The sequence below is a fragment of the Ranitomeya imitator genome, chromosome 2 (assembly GCF_032444005.1).
Source record: "Ranitomeya imitator isolate aRanImi1 chromosome 2, aRanImi1.pri, whole genome shotgun sequence".
In the NCBI taxonomy this organism is placed as follows: Eukaryota; Metazoa; Chordata; class Amphibia; order Anura; family Dendrobatidae; genus Ranitomeya; species Ranitomeya imitator.
In genome coordinates this window covers 201,730,616-201,752,239 of record NC_091283.1, presented here as the reverse complement: position 1 = coordinate 201,752,239, position 21,624 = coordinate 201,730,616, and the positions used below count along the sequence as shown (strand labels likewise).

At 45.5% G+C, this 21,624-nt stretch overlaps 1 protein-coding gene across 2 annotated transcripts in view; it reads left to right on the top strand.

Annotated features, from left to right (window-relative positions):
* SCAI (suppressor of cancer cell invasion) overlaps positions 1-21,624 on the top strand; it is a 126,839-nt gene that overhangs the window by 93,383 nt on the left and 11,832 nt on the right. For both annotated transcript variants that reach the window (XM_069748485.1, XM_069748487.1), the window contains exons 9-15: positions 607-708; positions 992-1,093; positions 5,846-5,924; positions 9,479-9,578; positions 10,888-10,969; positions 16,175-16,247; positions 20,140-20,313. In XM_069748485.1, coding sequence (XP_069604586.1) covers positions 607-708; positions 992-1,093; positions 5,846-5,924; positions 9,479-9,578; positions 10,888-10,969; positions 16,175-16,247; positions 20,140-20,313 — 712 coding nt within the window. The remainder of the gene's footprint in view (positions 1-606; positions 709-991; positions 1,094-5,845; positions 5,925-9,478; positions 9,579-10,887; positions 10,970-16,174; positions 16,248-20,139; positions 20,314-21,624) is intronic.

Genomic DNA, 21,624 nt, shown 5'->3' with positions numbered 1-21,624 from the left:
TTGAGCGCTGCTTGAACTCTGCAGCCGGGCTTGCATAATGTTATTGCTCTCTGTGTGCTGATGGGCAGCTGCAGACAGGAGCCAGCGATGAGAGCCGGCAAAGATCCTATGAGAGGGGCTGCAGTGACTGTGGGGGTGCAGAGCTGCTAATTGAGTTCACTTAGTCAATAAAGATATGATAATAATCGGCAGCTCTACACCTCCGCACATTGTGCAGCTGCACTCCTCATCGCTCGCTCCTGTCTGCAGCTGCCGCACTGTAGACAGGAGCCGGTGATCAGAGCCGGCAGGGCTGAGTTCAGGCAGTGTCAATCAAGATATGACAAAGTGCTCAGTACACACGGCAAAGATGCAACAAAGCCCCCTCATTTGTATTTTAATGCCAATAAAATCACTAATAGCTATACTACAGGTGTTCTTGTGTAATTTTATTTTTTTAGTTTTTTGGGGGGGACATGCTCTCTTTAAGTGAGAGCCGATTGCAAGATTTTAGATCTGTTGAATTTCAATGGCTGTTATTAAAAAGAAAAAAAAATTGATAAAAAAATGTAAGAATTTATTTATTTTTTTTCTCAGAATTTTCTTTTTTTACTTGTTTCAATGTAGGTGAAGTTCAGCGAGCTGACGATCGACATGTTCCGAATGCTACAAGCTCTGGAGAGAGAACCGATGAACCTGACCTCTCAAATGAATAAACCAGGATTGCAGGTAGCTAGGTGGTCTTTTACTGCGGTGACTGTGTCCTTTATACTAGAGCTCTTGTCTCTGTTCACACTGCCGTTTGGTATTTGTCAAAGTTCTGACTGTATGAAATGGATTAAAGTCGCTGGGATTAGTGCGCACTGGTTTCTGATTATAATCTGGTCCGGTGAAGCTGTCGTAGCGTTGTCTATAAATTAAAGCCGTGATGCTAGTGTGAACAGAGTCCTAGACACATGCTTTATATATTGGTGGATTTCTTTTTCTTACCTGTGCTATATTGGTTTTACAGGATCCTGCAGAGAAGCCAACAAAACGAGAGAACCCCCATAAGTATCTTCTGTATAAGCCAACGTTCAGCCAACTGTACACCTTCCTTGCAGCATCTTTCAAGGTTCGTGCTTGTTTAGTTTACGTTTACACATGTACGGGGTGTTATTTCCTGAGCAGCACGTAATAATGACTGACAATGAAGCTGCCACCGTCGTGAGGACGCCCCACGGGCCTGCAAAAAGGGATGGGTTATCTATGACGTTGGTGTAGGGCAGTGTTCCCCAACTCCGGTCCTCAAGAGCCACCAACAGGTCATTTTTTCAGGATTTCCTTAGTATTGAACAGGTGATAATTGCATCACCTGGACAGGCAAGCATTCAATCACCTGGGCAATACTAAGGAAATCCTGAAGACATGACCTGTTGGTGGCTCTTGAGGACCGGAGTTGGGAAACACTGGTGTAGGGCGAGCTCCTTTTCTCCTGCAATAATACAATGGCTTGATTTTCACCTTTGCGTTTCTAAGAAGGTCCCTTTAAACTTGCTTCTACGTTCTTCTTACAGTTAGTGTCCATACCAGAATGCCGTCTTTTGCTAAAAATCTTTTTAGGTCTCATTCCTTTTGAGTCCACTTTTTGTTTTGACTAAAATATCTACTTTAAAAAGTTGTATTTACACCACCAGTCTACAAGCCTGATTTTTCTGTATCATGCGCATTTACGTGTGCACAGGCCTTTAGCCCCTTACTGACATTTGCAGTATACATACATCATGGTTGAGAAGTACTTCCTGACCAATGTACTATATACACGTCATGGCCATCACCTGCGTCTTATAGTTCGAATGCAGGATTACCGGCAGTGGTGTGGTGGCAGCAGAGGTGCGGGTTTGATGAGGAGCTGTATGGCGTGAGCAGGGTCCCTTCCACAGGTGAGGTGACGTTGCAGCCCGGTATCCAAGGCGAGCAGCAGAGCCGGGTGAATCACGGCCTTCTCGGTGGCGGCAGCCATTTTCCTGAGGCCGCACGTGCGCAAAGTGAGTTCTCTTCTTCACGGGGCTTCAGGAAAATGGACGCGCGTGCGTAGATTGAGATCGCGGCAGCCATTTTCCTGAAGCCGAGTTCGCAGTTCGTCTTATTGTCGAAATTTAAGGTATCTTACCTGAGGGCTGCCGCCGCCACAGCACTGCCGCAACCCCATCCCCCCATGGACACCAGGCCGTGGCGTCGCCCACCTAAGCAGGAAGGGACCCTGCTCAGGTGCACACCGTACCACCCACCGCGCCTCAGCATCACCGCACCTCTGCCACCACCATGCCTCCTGTGACCCTGCTCTGCCACCGCCAACCCTCAGGTAAGATACCTTAAATTTGGACAATAAGACGGACCCCCATCTTATAAAAGTATTTTTCTGCAATTTTCACCCCAAATTTTGGGTGCATCTTATGGTCCGGTGCGTCTTTTAGTTTGAAAAATATGGACTAAGGAGAAATTGCACAACATACTTTGGTGTCAATTTTCTTTTGTTATCCTTGCGTAAATTAAAAAAAATTGGGGCTAAAACAACATTTTTGTGGAAGAATATTTTTTCTCATATTCACAGATCAACGTTGTCCTATTCTGTGAAGCACCTGTGGGTTTAAGGTGTTCACCACACATCTAGATAAATTCCTTGAGTGGTCTAGTTTCCAAAATGGGGTCACTTGTGCAGGGTTTCCACTGTTAAGGCACATCAGGAGCTCTCCAAACGCAACGTGACACCCTCAGACCATTCTATCAAAGTCTGCTTTCCAGAACGTCAATCCTTCTTTTCTGAGCACTGATGTGTGCCCAAACAGTAGTTTTTCCCCCAAATTTGGGGTGTCTGTGTACTCTGAAGAAATTGCACAACAGAATTTGGGGTCTATTTTCTTCTGTTAGTTACCCTTGTGAAAATCAAACATTTGGAGATAAACATTTTTTGTTGGGAAAAATTCATTTATTTGTTTTTTTAATTTTCACATCTGTTATAAACTTCTGTGAAGCACCTGGGGGTTCAATATGCTCACCACACATCTAGGTAAATTCCTTATGAGTCTAATTTCCAAAATGGGGTCATTTGAGGTGAATTTCAACTATTTGGGCACATTGGGGGTTCTCCAAACGTGACATGTTTTCCTCTAATTATTCCTTCCAATTTTGACTTCCAAAAGTCAAATGCCGCTTCTTCCCTTCTGAGCCCTCTTGTGCGCCCAAACAGTAGTTTTCCTCCACATATTGGGCATTGGCGTACTTGGAAGAAATTGCATAACAAATTGTATGGTGCAATTTCATCTGTTATTATTGTGAAAATGCAAAATTTAGGGCTAAATGATCATTTTTGTGGGAACAAATAGATTTTTTATTTTCACCTTTCAACATTACAAACTTCTGTGAAGCACCTAGAGAGGTTCAAGGTGCTCACCACACATCTAGATAAGTTCCTTTGAGGGGTCTAGGTTTACAAAATGGGATCACTTGTGGGGTGTTCCACTGTTAAGGCACATCAGGGGTTTTCCAAGCGCAACATGGCATCCGCTGATTATTTCAGCATATTTTGCATTCAAAGTCGGTGCTCCTTCCCTTCCAAGCTCTGCCGTACGTCCAAACAGAAGTTTTCCCGCACATATGGGGGAAATTGCATAGTAAACATTGGGGTCCATTTTCTTCTCCGGTCACCCTTGTGAAAATGAAAAAATTGGGATCTAATCTCCTGCTTTAGGGATAATCTCCTGCTGATAAAATACTGATTTTCTTCAGAGCATCACAGTCCAGTAAGTGACATCGCAGGAATCGGGGTCTCTGCTCCTACATCATGCTGCTCTCAGATTACATGGCATAAAAACTGTTGACAGATTTCTTTTTAAAGTGTAAAAGGAAATGCACACCGGATGCAATAAATCTTAGACATGAAATGTGGTAATATGCCTGCAGACCATTAGTTATGATGTAGTCTGGCTGTGTAGTGAATTGTAGCTGTAGTTGTTTTCTATTTCCTGGCAGACCCCCTTCATTTGTACATAAGGTTAAAAAAAATCATTTTTGTAAATGGGTTTCATTACAAAAAATATTTAGCCTTCTATCGCCTCTATTCTGCAGTATTTTTTTGCCAGCTGCAGAATGAGTTAACGGAGTGTCCATCAGCGATCTCCTTCAGGTTACATTATGAAGGGATGGTGTTTTTTTTTTGTTTTTTTTCCTGTGTTTTTCATCAAAACTATGAATTAACACATGTGGAATTATATACTTAAAAAAAAGTGTGAAACAACTGAAATTGTCTTATATTCTAGGTTCTTCAAAGTAGCCACCTTTTGCTTTGATGGCTGCTTTGCACACTCTTGGCATTCTCTTGATGAGCTTCAAGAGGTAGTCACCGGGAATGGTCTTCAAACAATCTTGAAGGAGTTCCCAGAGATGCTTAGCACTTTTTGGCCCTTTTGCCTTCACTCTGCGGTCCAGCTCACCCCAAACCATCTCGACTGGGTTCAGGTCTGTGACTGTGGAGGGCAGGTCATCTGGCGTAGCACCCCATCACTCTCCTTCTTGGTCAAATAACCCTTACACAGCCTGGAGGTGTGTTTGGGGTCATTGTCCTGTTGAAAAATAAATGATGGTCCAACTAAACGCAAACCGCATGGAATAGCATGCCGCTGCAAGATGCTGTGGTAGCCATGCTGGTTCAGTATGCCTTCAATTTTGAATAAATCCCCAACAGTGTCACCAGCAAAGCACCCCCACACCATCACACCTCCTCCTCCTCCATGCTTCACGGTGGGAACCAGGCATGTATAGTCCATCCGTTCAGATTTTCTGCGTCGCACAAAGACACGGTGGTTGGAACCAAAGATCTCAAATTTGGACTCATCAGACCAAAGCACAGATTTCCACTGGTCTAACGTCCATTCTTTGTGTTCTTTAGCCCAAAAATTTCTCTTCTGCTTGTTGCCTGTCCTTAGCAGTGGTTTCCTAGGAGCTATTTTACCATGAAGGCCTGCTGCACAAAGTCTCCTCTTAACAGTTGTTGTAGAGATGTGTCTGCTACTAGAACTCTGTGTGGCACTGACCTGGTCTCTAATCTGAGCTGCTGTTAACCTGCGATTTCTGAGGCTGGTGACTCGGATAAACGTATCCTCAGAAGCAGAGGTGACTCTTGATCTTCCTTTCCTGGTGCGATCCTCATTTGAGCCAGTTTCTTTGTAGCGCTTGATGGTTTTTGCTACTGCACTTGGGGACACTTTCAAAGTTTTTTCCCAATTTTTCAAACTGACTGACCTTCACTTCTTAAAGTAACGATGGCCACTCCTTTTTCTTGACTTAGCTGCTTTTTTCTTGCCATAATACAAATTCTAACAGTCTATTCAGTAGGACTATCAGCTGTGTATCCACCAGACTTCTGCACAACACAACTGATGGTCCCAACCTCATTTATAAGGCAAGAAATCCCACTTAATAAACCTGACAGGGCACACCTGTGAAGTGAAAACCATTCCCGGTGACTACCTCTTGAAGCTCATCAAGAGAATGCCAAGAGTGTGCAAAGCAGTCATCAAAGCAAAAGGTGGCTACTTTGAAGAACCTAGAATATAAGACATAATTTCAGTTGTTTCACACTTTGTTGTTAAGTATATAATTCCACATGTGTTAATTCATAGTTTTAATGCCTTCAGTGTGAATGTACAATTTTCATAGTCATGAAAATACAGAAAAATCTTTAAATGAGGTGTCCAAACTTTTGGTCTGTACTGTATTCATATATATTTATTTTGTAATTTATATTATCATTGTTATTATTATTTTATTTATTTTAGTTATTATAATTTTCCGATGTAATTCTCCTCTTCATTGTTTTCTTCTGTAGGAGCTGCCTGCAAACAGTGCCCTCCTGATTTACTTATCTGCCACGGGCGTCTTTCCTACAGGTCGCTCTGACTATGAAGGTACGATAAAGGAATGCTCCCTGTCATTCACAGGGCTCCAATTCTCTTTATTCCATGCTGTGCGGGGCGCCTCACTGCTGGAGCAGCCTGACCTTGCATGTACCGGACTGCTTGCCTTGAGCATTACTAATTTGCTGCTTTGTGATCCAGGCCCCTCCAGTGGTGCAGGGGCTGACACGACATTCATATCCTAACATGGCGGCCGCTGCTCATCTGTCCAATCACCTCTCATTAACGCCAAGCAGTCCGCTTCCAACACCGCAGCTCTTTTTCTTTAGCGTTTGCTAAATATCTCTCTCTAGGAAAGCTTTAGTCTTAGAAGTAAAACATTAAAGGGGGCTTCAGGGATTCTATGGTGGAAATGGGGGATTAAGTTCCATTCTCTCTGCAGTAAATCGCTCAGAGTGCTCACTATACAGTGACCTCTGCTATAATTGCATCCCGGCACGTAGAGTGGCAACCTGCGACGCAGCGTGTGCGGTGAGCGATGTCGGTCAAGGAGCAGGGGAATGGCAGCGCTCCCTGCATTGCTTTGATGATTAGCAGCAGGAGGCTGCAGAGAGGATAGAATTTCATTTTCTCTCTGCAGCTGAACTTCCAGTTAGAATGCTGAACATGAACAAACCCATTTTTTTTTTTTTTGTTATCTCGCCACTAGAGTGGTATCTCTAATATGTTCCCAGCTGCTGTCTTCCGCCCTGGTCCCACTCGCTAGGCTGGTGAGATGTCATCTGTGTGCCGCAGAGATAACCTCATGCCTGCCTGGTGAACCAAACGGGGCGGTAAACTTGTGCAGCTCCTGTCCACGACCACAAGGCACGAACCGGGGTTGGACAATTTGATACTCTCCTCCCTAGCATCAGGCATATATAAAATGTCTGACTGGCCAATTTGCACCAGAAACACCGAAGATGTAGGGTAGTTGAAGGGAACAGCGTGTGGGTAGATACAGGATACATTTAACAACGAGCTGTTTGACCCCTGATCTTGAAACCTAACAGACATCAAAGATCTGCATCCATAAATCACCTCCATCAGCTGGACTAAACATGCATTCCTTTATCTGCAGCATGCTATCCATTGCCACGCTCCAGTTTGCATGGCTGAACACCGCTGAGCATGGCAGACAGTTGTAGATCTGCAGCGGCCTCTTCACGGACTGCAGACTTAGAGGAGTATAGATGTATTATTTCTTACTACTGCGGCCGGTACAGAGTGCTGCTATTTACTTGTCACACACTTGTGATTATCTTTATACTTCACATTAGGTTCTTGCAGACTCACGGCCAAGCACTGGAAAAGGATTTTATACCGTAGCCACCAAATTTAGTTAGAACCGGGTAACCTAACATGTATGATGGTGGTGGCTTCAGGATGTGGGGAGGGAACGGGTGACAGGTTGAGTTTTAACATGCCTATTTGTTGTACTCAAAGAAGATAATCCCCACCGGAGATGTCTGTGAGAGGTCCGCTAATCAGCATGCTGGACCCTGGTCCCACAACGGCCAGGTCAGTATTCTGTGACTGCTTAACAAGAGCCTTGCGATCCTTCTACCTGACAGCAAACCGCAATCCTCTTCTGATTACCAGCCTGGCGCAATTTAATCATTACGGTATGAGGCATGCAGAATGCCATGTCCGGCCAGCTAATCAGAAGAACTGTGGCTTCTGGGGAGTAAGAGGCGATTCGCAGAGCTCATGTTCAACAGCCACAGAATAATAACCTGGCTGCTGTGTTTAGTGCCTGGCGGGGACTTGCTCACATTTCCCTACTGAGGAGTGGGGGGCTCTGATTCTGAAGAAATGGCAGTCATTGGACGAGAGAGGGAAGTGTATGGCCACCTTATAGCAATGCTGAACAGAGACAACGCTCAAATAAACCGTATCATTCTCTTCTATATGCTATATGGTCTGATATTGCCGTTACAACTAAGAAATATATAAAGAAGCCTTCATGTCCCTTGAAGTCAGTTGTCTCCTGTATTCTTCTCTTCCTCAATCTTCTTCTCCCTCTTCTCCTCCTCATTCTTCTCCTTCTTCTCCTCCTCATTCTTCTCCCTCGTCGTCTCCTCCTCTTTCTTCTCCCTCGTCGTGTCCTCCTCATTTTTCCTCGTCGTCTCCTCCTCATTCTTCTCCCTCGTCGTCTCCTCCTCATTCTCCTCCTCCTCATTCTTCTCCCTCGTCGTCTCCTCCTCATTCTTCATTCCCCACCCTCCTCATTCTTCTCGTGTGTCAGGCTACTGGCTGCAGCAGGAGCTTTTCCCTTATCATTTTTTTTACAGTCAGATGTAAATATCACTAAATTCCGGTTAGTGGCCATTGAAGTTGAATAGTGATGAGTGAACGTGTTGGGATAAGGTGTTATCTGAGCATGCTTTGTTGCTAACCGAGTGACTTTGGCATGCTCAAATAATATGTCCGAGTCCCCGGTGCTGCATGTCTCCCCGCAGCTGCCACAACACATGCAGGCATTGCCTGTTTGGTAACATGCAGATGCAGACACTCAAACATATTATTTGAGCATGAAGAAGACACTCTGCTAGCACCTGAGCATGCTCAGATAACACCTTATCCCGGCACAGTCCCTCATCACTAATGTTGAGTATGCAGCAGGAAAACAAAGGCTGTGAAAGAAAAAGGCTAAGTTCACACTGGGCGGTTTTGCAGTGTTTTTCTAGGCAAATTTTCAACTGCGTTTTTCAGCACCAGCAAAGCCTATGAGATGTCAAAAATCTCTTTCACAGTTGTTGTTTTTTTTTTTTTTTAAATCAGGATTTTGGTTTTTTGCCCAGTAGAGCATGTCTTTCTTTCAGCAATGGGTGTTGAAATAATGCAGGTATCAGGCGTTGCAGCGTTTTTTGGGCTAATATCTCATTCTTTGGAATAGGACTTTTTTTTTCTGCAACTTCTTTCCTGCCAAGAGATCGGCTTTTGCTGCAGTGTGAACTTACCCTAACTGCAAAACTGTAAAAAAAAAAATAAAAAAAAGTCCCCGAAAATGGAAAACTCTTTATTTCGGCTAACTGGATCCCTGGGGAACTCTTATAGACGCTCGCTGTTCTTGGTACATTTCTCCTTATTGTCAGGTGCTAGAGTATTTGACCGGTGCTGGCGATGGTTGTGAGACAGAGCCGCACGTACAGCATGGCTCTCTTAGGCTTTCTTTATTGCAGTGCGTGTGGAGATGTCTTGAGGAACAATCTGTTATTGTAGGGGTTTGAAAATATACCGGGTTATGTATCTATATTTGTAAGCAGTAATAACCTAATGTCATATGGCTTTGTGCATTCACAGGTTGTCACATTCATTTGCTCAGGGGTGCAAGTCTTTCTGTACGTCACATTTTTATGCAATTAAGTTTTATTTCTGGTTTTCGAAATTTCCCAAACAAAAAAAAAAGTATTCAAATTGATCCATAGCAGATATTATGCAGGCAGACTGTGCACCCTTGACCCTGGAGTCTGACATTTCAAGCTGCCTGGGTGGTCTGCATGATGCATGTGGAGGATGGGGAAGTTTCTAGCTGAAGCTGCTTTGTTGCTAAATCGTTGCAGGTCCTTACGATTTTGGAGGGGTCCTAACCAACAGTAATCGAGATGTGGTCAATGGTGACGCTTTACACAAGAGGAATCAGACTTACAAAGAAATGCACTGGTGAGGGGAATTTTTAATATCTTGTAGTTGAGTCTTCTTGGCCAGTTGTGCCTATGTATCAGCCATTATATTGTTGTGATTGAGTGCACCATGACTCTGATGTTAAGGTTGGGGCTACACAGCGACTCTGTGGATTGACGCTACTTAGCAACGTAAGCTATGTGAATGGGGTTGTATGCCGCCACTGCAAGCAAGGCGCCGCTGCGAGCAAGCAAGGCGCCGCTGCGAGCAAGCAAGGCGCCGCTGCGAGCAAGCAAGGCGCCGCTGCGAGCAAGCAAGGCGCCGCTGCGAGCAAGCAAGGCGCCGCTGCGAGCAAGCAAGGCGCCGCTGGTCAGAAGCAGTTGGATTTTTGTGACTTGTTGCATTCGCATCACAGTGCAACCCCATTCAATTACATTATGCCAAAGTTTTCCCAGCCTAAAAATAAGGTTACATTGGAACTTTTAGCTGTTTTTTTTTTTCTGGAATCTTAGAGCAGTATGCTGAGGCTCTGATTCCAGCTATTTCACTTATTGGGCTGTGTTGTTTCAATCAAATCAGTGTTTTCTCAACAGGAGATTATCACTACAGGACTAGGAATAAGGTGGTCTCCAGTAAATGTCTTTTCATGGCTAACCAGTGTTTGGTAATGGCCAAATGACTTTGTGACCACCCTAGGCTCCTAGTATCATTGCTCCTCTTTAAGATCCATTTTAAATTACCACTGCAGTCAATCGGTAGCCACAGGGGTTGATGGCCGAACTTCTGGCACCACCGCACAGCAGTAGGATCAAGGAAGGCAATCGTACGACATGTCACCACTGATTGTCTGCAGCAGTCACCACTTGATGTACATGACTGGATAACTGAGTGAATGTTACTGTTCTGATTATCAACGCTGAGCTGATTATTTTTTTTGTATTATTTGAATTGAATATTTTCTTAATTCCATGCTTTCGGGACTGGTGCAGAAAGCCTGATAGTCCTGCTTCCCTCACAGTGATTGACAGCTATTTCTTTGTCTAGGGCAAGCTGTCAATCACAGTGTGTGGGCGGGGACAGCAGGACTCTCAGGCTTTTTCTGTGAGTCCTGACAGCAATTTATACAAATGTCTAAAAATATTAACTCCAGATCCTAGACTTGTCCGCTGTGGATTCTCCTGCTGCTGGCGGTGTCTAATGTGAATGAGGACGGCTTTCTTCTGAAGCGGCACACGACTAGCCCTCCATCACAGAAGTGCCGGGGCTTAACCATATTTATTGTCATACTGTCCAGCTCAATCCGCCGGCTGCGGCATTTAAGTTACGGAAACCATTGTTTGTCTTCTAGCCTTCATCCCGGGGATCTGTACCCTTACACCAGGAAACCCTTATTTATTATCGTGGATTCCTCGAACAGCGTGGCATACAAGGTATTTTTGTTTGACTAGATTTCATGTTTTTTGATGATTTTTATTTTTTATTTTTTTTAATGTCTTCAACCATCTTCATTGAAACTTTGTGGAACTACTGACCCATTCAGCCGATTCAGCAACTTAAAGTACAATGTCAGAAGCTGCATGCATTGTCGTCTTAACTGGAACCAGCGCAGATCATGTATTTATGGCGTGTCGTAAATGTTTGATAAGCCGTAAGCACCTCTGATAGTAGCACATCTCTTAAGGTACCGTCACACATAGCGACGCTGCAGCGATACCGACAACGATCCTGATCGCTGCAGCGTCGCTGTTTGGTCGCTGGAGAGCAGTCACACAGACCGCTCTCCAGCGACCAACGATCCCGAGGTCCCCGGTAACCAGGGTAAACATCGGGTAACTAAGCGCAGGGCCGCGCTTAGTAACCCGATGTTTACCCTGGTTACCATCCTAAAAAGTAAAAAAACAAACGCTACATACTTACCTTCCGCTGTCTGTCCTCGGCGCTCTGCTTCTCTGGTCTGGCTGTGAGCGCCGGGCAGCCAGAAAGCAGAGAGGTGACGTCACCGCTCTGCTTTCCGGCTGACCGACGCTCACAGCCAGACCAGAGAAGCAGAGCGCCGAGGACAGACAGCGGAAGGTAAGTATGTAGTGTTTGTTTTTTTACTTTTAGGATGGTAACCAGGGAAAACATCGGGTTACTAAGCGCGGCCCTGCGCTTAGTTACCCGATGTTTACCCTGGTTACAAGCGAAGACATCGCTGAATCGGTGTCACACACGCCGATTCAGCGATGTCTACGGGGAGTCCAGCGACTAAATAAAGTTCTGGACTTTCTTCCCCGACCAGCGATCTCCCAGCAGGGGCCTGATCGCTGCTGCCTGTCACACTAGACGATATCGCTAGCGAGGACGCTGCAACGTCACGGATCGCTAGCGATATCGTCTAGTGTGACAGTACCTTTAGATTTTATTGCTTCTCTTGCGAGATTGTTAATTACAGAGTAGCTCTTGGACCAATATTTAACACCGTAACTTGCAAAAGTATTCACCCACCTCCCCCATCCATCTCCATTTGAACTTCCATGTTGTGAAGTAGCAAAAACATGAAAAATGCTGTTTTTTTTTTTTTTTTTAACTTTTAAAAAATTTTTGGGTGGATTTTAAATCCGTTCATGTAAAGAACATGCCTACATCTGTGAACAGTAGTGTGTTTTTGTTTTTGTAAAGCAAACTACAAATAGGACAAAATAACTGAAAACCTCAGTGTGCATAACTCTTCACCCCCTTAAGTCAGTACTTTGTAGAGCCTCCTTTTGCGGCAATTACAGCTGCAAGTCGCTTTGGATAAGTCTGTATGAGCATTCCACATCTGGCCACTGGGATTTTTGCCCATTCCTCAAGGCAAAACTGCTCCAGCCCCTTCATGTTAGATGGTTTGTTTCTCTGGTGAACAGCGATCTTCACGTCTGACCACAGATTCCCAATTGGATTAAGGCCTGAGCTGTGACTCGGCCGCCACTGCAAAACATTTACATGTTTCCCCTTAAACCACTTGAGTGTTCCTTTAGCAGTATGCTTTGGGTCACTGTTTTGTTGGAAGGATCTCTGACCCCAATCCCTGACAGACTGAAACTTGTTTTGCTCACAAATATCCCTGTATTTCACACCGCCCATCTTCCCCTCCACTCAGAACATTGTCCCCGTCCCTGCTGCAGAAAAACATCCCCACATAATGATGCTGCCACCACCATGTTTCACTGTGGTGATGGCGTTCTTGAGGTGATGATCTGTGTTGCTTTGGCGCCAGAGATAACATTTACCATGGTGGCTAAAACGTTCAATTTGGTCTCCTCTGACAACAGCACCTTCCTGAATACATTTAGGGAGTGTCCCACGTGTCTTTTACAAAATTCAAAACAAGCCTTACATATTTTTTTTTTTTTTGTGTGTGTGAGTAAAGGCTTCTTCTGCCCACAATTTTATAAAGTCCAGTTTATCAAGTTATAACATTATTCAATCCATATGTTAAATGCAATGAAGAAAATAAAGTTGAAACTTGCAAATTGCTCATTGTTTTTGGTAACTGCACATCCTATGTACCCAAAATGGCACCAATTAAAATCTACTTCTCGGCAAGCAAAAAAAATTCTCACGCGGCTCTGTTAATGGAAAACAACGTTGCAGGTGTCAGAAATTGGCCAAACAAACTCTTTAAAAAAAATTGTGGTATGAAAAATGAACATATCCCAATCTATACTAGTTTGGTGTGGCCATAGTCGTACGGACCTGGACATTCGTATGGCCGGGTCACCGTCACCACAATGAATGGCTGTGAAAACAAACTCCAAAAAACAATAGCGGAATTGTGTGCGTTTTTTTCCCCCCGCCATTTCACTCAATTCCTGTTTTTCCGTACATTATATGGTAAAATTAAAGTTCAAAACGTCAACTTGTCTTTCACAAAAAAAAAACCAACAAACAAGTTGTCATACAGCTATGTGGTCGGAAAATTAAGCTCTAGGAAGAAGGGGACGGAAAAAAAACGAGCACAAAAAAATGAAAAGGGGTATGCCGTGTGTCCAGCAGATGGCCAAAATGTAAAGGGGTATGCCGTGTGTGTCCGGCAGGTGCTATAAATGAAAAGGGGTATGCCATGTGTCCAGCAGATGCCCAAAATGTAAAGGGGTATGCCGTGCGTGTCCGGCAGGTGCTAAAAATAAGGGGTATGCCGTGTGTCCGGCAGGTGCTGACAATGATAAAGGGTATGCAGTGTGTGTCTGGCAGGTGCTAAAAATGGACAGCTGGCGGCTTGTGTTCCCATACATATGTGCCATTACTGTGCGGTGCTGTGTATGACGCTCGGGTCAGTACTGTGTATGTCGCTCGGGTCAGTACTATGATGTTGTGAATTCGGTTGTCTGGCTCCCTCCTGTGGTCATGAATGGTACTTCGGCTGGTTCTGTCCATGGACTTCCTCTGGTGGGTGTTTCTGAGTTTCACAGGTGACGAGGTTAATTCGTTAACTGGCTGCTCTATTTAACTCCACTTAGATCTTTGCTCCAGGCCACCTGTCAATGTTCCAGTATTGGTCTAGTTCACTCCTGGATCGTTCTTGTGACCTGTCTTCCCATCAGAAGCTAAGTTCCAGCTTGTATTTCTTTGGTTTGCTATTTTTCTGTCCAGCTTGCTATTTAATTTGTTGTCTTGCTTGCTGGAAGCTCTGGGACGCAGAGGGAGCGCCTCCGCACCGTGAGTCGGTGCGGAGGGTCTTTTTGCGCCCTCTGCGTGGTCTTTTTGTAGGTTTTTGTGCTGACCGCAAAGTAACCTTTCCTATCCTCGGTCTGTTCAGTAAGTCGGGCCTCACTTTGCTAAATCTATTTCATCTCTGTGTTTGTATTTTCATCTTTACTCAGTCATTATATGTGGGGGCTGCCTTTTCCTTTGGGGAATTTCTCTGAGGCAAGGTAGGCTTTATTTTTCTATCTTCAGGGCTAGCTAGTTTCTTAGGCTGTGCCGAGTTGCATAGGGAGCGTTAGGCGCAATCCACGGCTATTTCTAGTGTGTTTGATAGGTTTAGGGATTGCGGTCAGCAGAGTTCCCACGTCCCAGAGCTCGTCCTTATTATCAGTAACTATCAGGTCATTCCGTGTGCTCTTAACCACCAGGTCCATTATTGTCCTGACCACCAGGTCATAACATATGATCAGTATCAGGGGTACGCTGACAGCGGGCGGCTTGTGTTCCCATACATGTGCCATTACTGGGTGGTGCTGTGTATGACGCTCGGGTCAGTACGGTGATTAGCATCGGGGGTACGCTGACAGCGGGCGGCTTGTGTTCCCATACATATGTGCCATTACTGGGCGGTGCTGTATATGACGCTCGGGTCAGTACTGTGTATGACGCTCGGGTCAGTACTGTGATTAGGACCGGGGTACGCTGACAGCTGGCGGCTTGTGTTCCCATACATATGTGCCATTACTGGGTGGTGCTGTATATGACACTCGGGTCAGTACTGTGATTAGCACCGGTGGTACGCTGACAGCTGGTGGGCTCACTGCTTCCTGCAGTTGGGCACAGGCTGATATTACGGGGGCATTGTTAGTAGCGCCGGCAGACACAGCTGTGACACCAACTGCTCTCGGCGTCTCCTGTCCGCAGGATTGAATGTGGCAGACGTGGAGGCCTGCCAATGGAGCCACTTACTGTTAGTCATAGTTGGCACAGATCTGCAGCTTTTAAGTCCCATGGAATAGAGAATTGTATTGTACCCTGTGAGGTTTGTTTTTTCCCCATCGTGATTTCAGGTAAGACCAGGTGGCTTGTTCATGTTTCGCCCTGTGCCTCCCTCCTGCCAGCTGTACTCATTAATGTCCGCTAATCCTGCCAACAGTCTGTGCCTCCTAATTGCTCCATGATGGCAGATGTTGGAGGAAGCATGGACTGGGCACATTGTGGGAGGTGTGTGGTAACGGCTAGTCTCTCTTTCGGTCATGCCCACCTGGCAGAGCATGCATGTCGTTGAGGCCGTCGAGGGAGGTGACTGTCTGCTGGAGGGCGACTCTTATGCCCAGCTTTACTCTCTTTTCCGCCTAAACTGTTTTAAACAGGGATTCTTTGTTAAAAGGATCAGTCACTTGTTTTTGCTACCCAATCTGAGATCAGCATGATGTACGGGCAGAGACCCTGATTCTGGTGATGTATCACTTACTGGACAGCTTGCTGTAGTTTTGATAAAATCAAATCCCTGTTTTATCGGCCACAGATCTAACAGTTCTCTGAATGCTGACCCTTGTATTACCCCACCCACAACCCTGATATGCAATTTTCTGCCTGTGCACCGTGTAAACAGGAGGCTGCCAATCTAATCTGTTTTTGTTTGTTTTTTTTTTATTTAAAAAAAAAAAAAATGAAATGTTTTGGTTTGTGTTGTACCTGTCAGTACAGACTATCTACATAATGAAATGTGCTCATCTCCAGTGTTTGGTACTGGCAGCCATGGGAAATGTGAGTTAAGTGCTGGTCAGTGGCAGCTGTGGACACCTTATAACTGTGACTATACATTCCTTCATGTTAGCCAAGATTAGAATACCTACTTGTAAATGTATAAAGTCTACTCCTTTTGTAGTATTTTTTTTATTATCTATTGTATTTGCATTTTACATGGTTTTATTTATTTTTTAAATTATTTTTGTCCCCAGAATTTCACCAATCTGTTTGGCCAGCCTCTGGTTTGTCTGCTTTCTCCGACTGCATATCCTAAGGCTTTCCAAGGTATAGTGAAAATGCTGCATATTTATGCAATGTTTTTAAGATTGTAAAAGATTGTGCATAGAAGGGCAACCGGGAACCTGTCGGAAAGCTGATGCTGCCCTAACCACCGCAAGGTATGCCCGATGGGTCCAAGGATGTTGCCTGGGCACCAAGAGAGGCAGAGCGTGGCGAGGTGCGGAGGGGGGCAGAGCGTAGGGGAGGTGCCGAGGGGGGTAGAGCGTAGGGGAGGTGCCGGGGGGGGGGTAGAGCGTAGGGGAGGTGCCGAGGGGGGTAGAGCGTAGGGGAGGTGCCGAGGGGGGTAGAGCGTAGGGGAGGTGCCGAGGGGGGGTAGAGCGTAGGGGAGGTGCCGAGGGGGGGTAGAGCGTAGGGGAGGTGCCGAGGGGGGGGGGGGGTAGAGCGTAGGGGAGGTGCCGGGGGGGGTAGAGCGTAGGGGAGGTGCCGGGGGGGGGTAGAGCGTAGGGGAGGTGCCGAGGGGGGTAGAGCGTAGGGGAGGTGCCGAGGGGGGTAGAGCGTAGGGGAGGTGCCGAGGGGGGTAGAGCGTAGGGGAGGTGCCGAGGGGGGTAGAGCGTAGGGGAGGTGCCGAGGGGGGTAGAGCGTAGGGGAGGTCAAGAGGGGGCAGGGTGCAGACTTCTGTAGTTGAATTTGGCTTGTTTTAGCATATTTTTTATCTTGAGATGTGATATTCTTCAATACCCCACAATGCAGCCCACTATGACAGCGGAGTCTGCAGCTAGTCTATTGTGTGGTGGATTCAGCAGTGCAGCAAAGTTTTTAAAGGTAATCGTGAAAGAGATGTAATAAGGCTATGTGCCCATGTTGCGTTTTTTGTTTAAGCGTCTGTGCCGCGTTTGCCCGCTGTTGAAACGCTTAAAGAAAAAAGCTTACAAAACGCATCCCATTATTTTTAATGGCATTCCGCAATTGTTGTGCCCATGCTGCGTTTTTTTTCCGCAGCGGAAAGGCGTCGTTGAAAAATAAGCAGCATGTTAATTAATTTTGCAGAATCGTGGCAATTGTATTGGGATGCATGAAGAAGTAAAATAAAAAACATGAAAAACGCGACAAATGCAAAAAAAAAAAAAAAGCAAGAAAAACGCAAGCGGATTTCCTGGCAAGGGTGTCCGGTTTTGATGAGGAAAATTCTGCTTAGATTCTGCAACGTGGACACATAGCCTTATAATGATTTTATCTTTTTTTGATGAGTGAAAAGCAGATCCATCTTTCCTATTAAAGCTCTGCTCACCTCGGTAAATCCCGGCAGACCTTGTTAGTCATTGGGGTCCGTCAGATGCTGTGGTTGGCTCCAGCACAGATTCCATTAGTGGTTTCCATTATACATGGTAGTCCAGGGTGCTAATGTGAGCGGAGCCCTTATTGCTCCCATACTGGGTAAAGCCTTATTATAAGAGGAATCTATTCTAAAAATGCCACGAAAAGCACAAATCAGGCCAGGAAGTTTCGCCTTTATTACTAGGGCGACAATCTATACCCAAATGATCATCGGACCAAATGTTTTCTGATCTTTGAGCCTTTTTTTTTTTTTTTTTGCTACTTAACCTTTTTTGAGTGTAAAGTTGTGAAAGGTAGAAGTACAAGTATGGCCCAGTAACTAAGAAATAATCTGCAGCTACGCGAAGCACAAAGTGGTCTAGATATCATGGGGTTAAATTAACTCTGGCATGAATTGGTTAACCTGGGCCCCTCTGACGGTGGGTTAATGGGGGATAAAGCCTTTGTACTTCTGCCAAGTCAGCGGATCCTGGTGGTGGCGGCCCAGCCTGTCGGGGGCTCACACCAATATTCCTGGCTTCCTTCTACTCCTTGGATCCGTGACCTTAAGTAAGCCGCACCGTAAGCCATGATTCACACTGGCGTCAGTCCAGACACGCAGCGTGCCAGGACGATGGCTGTGAAGGAAAAAAAACACTTCTAAGGATACAACTGCAGCCATCCCTGTCTCGCAAATAAATTTATAAGTGTGCAATAAACTCCCATGTTGTATCTGAAGCTGCAGGCCCTCAAGAAGTTTGTCTTTGCTTTATATGTATGGTGTGGTTTTGGATAGAATTAAAGGGTTATTCCCATTTTTCCCTGAATGGGTATTGTTGGCTAGGTCTTGTAACTACTATTACTGCTTATTAAAATGTTCAGCCGTTCTAGAAAATTTTTAGATTTGAGAGTCCTCAGTGGTTGATACCTTTTTAATGGCTAACTGAAAAGATGGTAACAAATTGCAAGCTTACTCAGGTCTCTTCATCGGGCATAGACTAAGGCCATGTTCACACAGTGCGTTTTTTACCGCGGAACCGCGGCGGTTTTGCCGCTGCGGTTCCGCAGCTGTTTTCCATGCAGGGTACAGTACACTGTACCCTATGGAAAACAGGACACACTGTGCACATGGTCCGGAAATTGTAAAAAAAAAGACGCGCTGAATAGCTCCCGGAAAAAAGAAGGAGCATGTCAATTCTTTCTCCGGAGCCGCAGCGGTTCTGCACCCATAGACCTCCATTGTGAGGTCCAAACCGCAGTAAAACCCGCAGATCAAAAATATATCTGCGGGTTATACTGCGGTTTGATGTGCAGAACCGCTGCAGCAGGAAGTGCGGGGAGCGGGCGGAAGTGCGTGGGCGGAGTGTGGCTGCCCCCCCCCGTGTTCCGATCCCGCCCCCCCGTGCTCCGATGCCCCGCCCCCAGTGCTCCGATGCCCCCCCCCCCCCAGTGCTCCGATGCCCCCCCCCGTGCCCTAATCTCCCCCCCCTTATACTCACCCGGCGTCCCGGTGTCCGTCCGGCCGTCTTCTCCCTGGGCGCCGCCATCTTGCAAAATGGCGGGCGCATGCGCAGTGCGCCCGCCGAATCTGCCGGCCGGCAGATTCGTTCCAAAGTGCATTTTGATCACTGAGATATAACCTATCTCAGTGATCAAAATAAAAAAATAGTAAATGACACCCCCCCCACTTTGTCACCCCCATAGGTAGGGACAATAAAAAAAAATAAAAAATTTTTTTTTTTTTTTTTCACTAAGGTTAGAATAGGGGTAGGGGTAGGGGTAGGGGTAGGGTTAGGGTATTTTCAGCCATTTTAACCCTAAAAAAATTCCTAGAAAACACACAGACTCTGGCTAGAAAACTGCATCAAAAAAACGCATCAAAAAACGCATCAAAAAAGGACCAAAAAAAGGACCTGCGTTTTCTGCCAAGAGCTGCAGTTTTTTAAAAAACAGTCAGGAAAAAAAAAGGATGGAAATCCTGAACGTGTGAACATACCCTAAAGGTATTAACACTTTTTTTTGTTTCCAGCGCATTGCCTAGGAGACCGACCACCACTGCTAGACATCAGAACATGCAGAATGCTTACGAGATCTTTTTTATTAATCTAATAAGCATAGTTGGAGAGCCCACCAGGATCGTTGGGTCACACCGTTGTCTCCTAATCCCGGCCAGCTTCAGTTCTTTGCCGACAAACAGGATGGCAACAGTGGTCGGTCTCCTAGGCAACAAGGTCTAAACAAAAGAAAAGTGTTTATCTCAAGAACGGCTGCAAATTTTTATAAACAGTAAATTGCATAATTTTTGTTTTTACAAGCTCTATCTGTATATGAAGATGGGAATAATCTTTAAATAGAGCTGGGCCTTTTGTATGCTAAAAAGACTAAACAGCTGGTTTTAAAGGGTGGCCATTCACGTTAAGGAGGAGAGCCCGGTCATTGTCACTACTCACTTCAAGGTAAGGTTTCTGGAAGAGTTGGTGTCTGTTTTACATGACCATGGGCATTTTATTATTGCAATTAAGGAAGATTTTTAACACATTAATGGTAAAAAGTTCTAATCCCATTGTTTGTTCCAGCTGGGGAGTAAAATCCTCCACCTTTTTTTTTTTTTTTTTTCTTACAGATCACTCGCAACGTGGGAGCCTCTTCACTCTCTTCCTCAATAACCCCCTTATGGCGTTCCTGTTCATCTCCGGCCTGTCCAGCATGCGCAATGGGCTTTGGGAAAAGTGTCAGGATCATTTACGGAAAATCAATAGAGATATCGCACAGCTATTGACACATTCACGATCTGTAGGTAATACATGGGACTGCATCGTAAGCGCTAGAACAACATGGCTGCTTCTTCCAGAATCTGCAATATTTTCCAAGAATTGGGTTCGGTATTGTCACATTGATTCAAGTTGGGGGAGACCAGATGCAATACCATTAACCGCCCATGGACAAGAGTGGCGACATTTCTAGGCAAAGAAAAAAATAAAAACACACTATATGGATGTGTGTATATATGTGTATATACACTGCTCAAAAAAAATTAAAAGGAACTCTAAAATCCCACATCTTAGATATCACTGAATGAAATATTCCAGTTGCAAATTTTTATTCATTGCATAGTGGAATGTGTTCGGAACAATAAAACATAACTATTATGAATGTAAATCAACATTAATATCCCATGGAGGTCTGGATTTGGAATGATACTCAAAATCAAAGTGGAAAATCAAATTACAGGCTGCTCCAACTTCAGTGGAAATGCCTCATGACATGGAAATGATGCTCAGTATTGTGTGTGGCCTCCACGTGCCTGTATGATCTCCCTGCTATGCCTAGGTATGGTCTTGATGAGGCAGCGGATGTTCCCCATGAGTGATCTCCTCCCAGACCTGCATCAGTCAACTCCTGGATAGTGATGAGCGAATATACTCGTTAATCGAGATTTCTCAAGCATGCTCGGGGGGCGTCTTCCGAGTTTTTAGTGCTCGGAGATTTAGTTTATCTCGCCGCAGCTGAATGGTTTAAATTTGTTAGCCAGCATAAGTACATGTGGGAGTTGCCTGGTTGCTAGGGAATCCCCACATGTACTCATGCTGGCTAACAGATGTAAATCATTCAGCTGAGGTGATGAAAATTAAATCTCCGAACACAAACAAATACTCGGAGGACCCCCGAGCATGCTGGAGAAATCTCTAGTAACGAGTATATTCGCTCATCACTACTCCTGGATAGTCTGTGGTGCAACGTGACATTGGTAGATGGAGCGAGACATGATGTCTCGGATGTGCTCAGTCGGATTCAGGTCTGGAGAATCGGCGGGCCAGTCCATAGCTTCAATGCCTTCATGGATGAACTGCTGACACACTCCAGCCACATGAGGTCTGGCATTGTCCTGCATCAGAAGGAACCCAGGGCCAACCGCACCCAGCATATGGTCTCACAAGGGGTCTGCGGATCTCATCTCGGTACCTAATGGCAGTCAGGCTACCTCTGGCGAGCACATGGAAGGCTGTACGGCCCTCCAAAGAAATGCCACCCCACACCATTACTGACCCACTGCCAAACTGGTCATGCTGGAGGATGTTGCAGGCAGCAGCTCACTCTCCAGACTGTC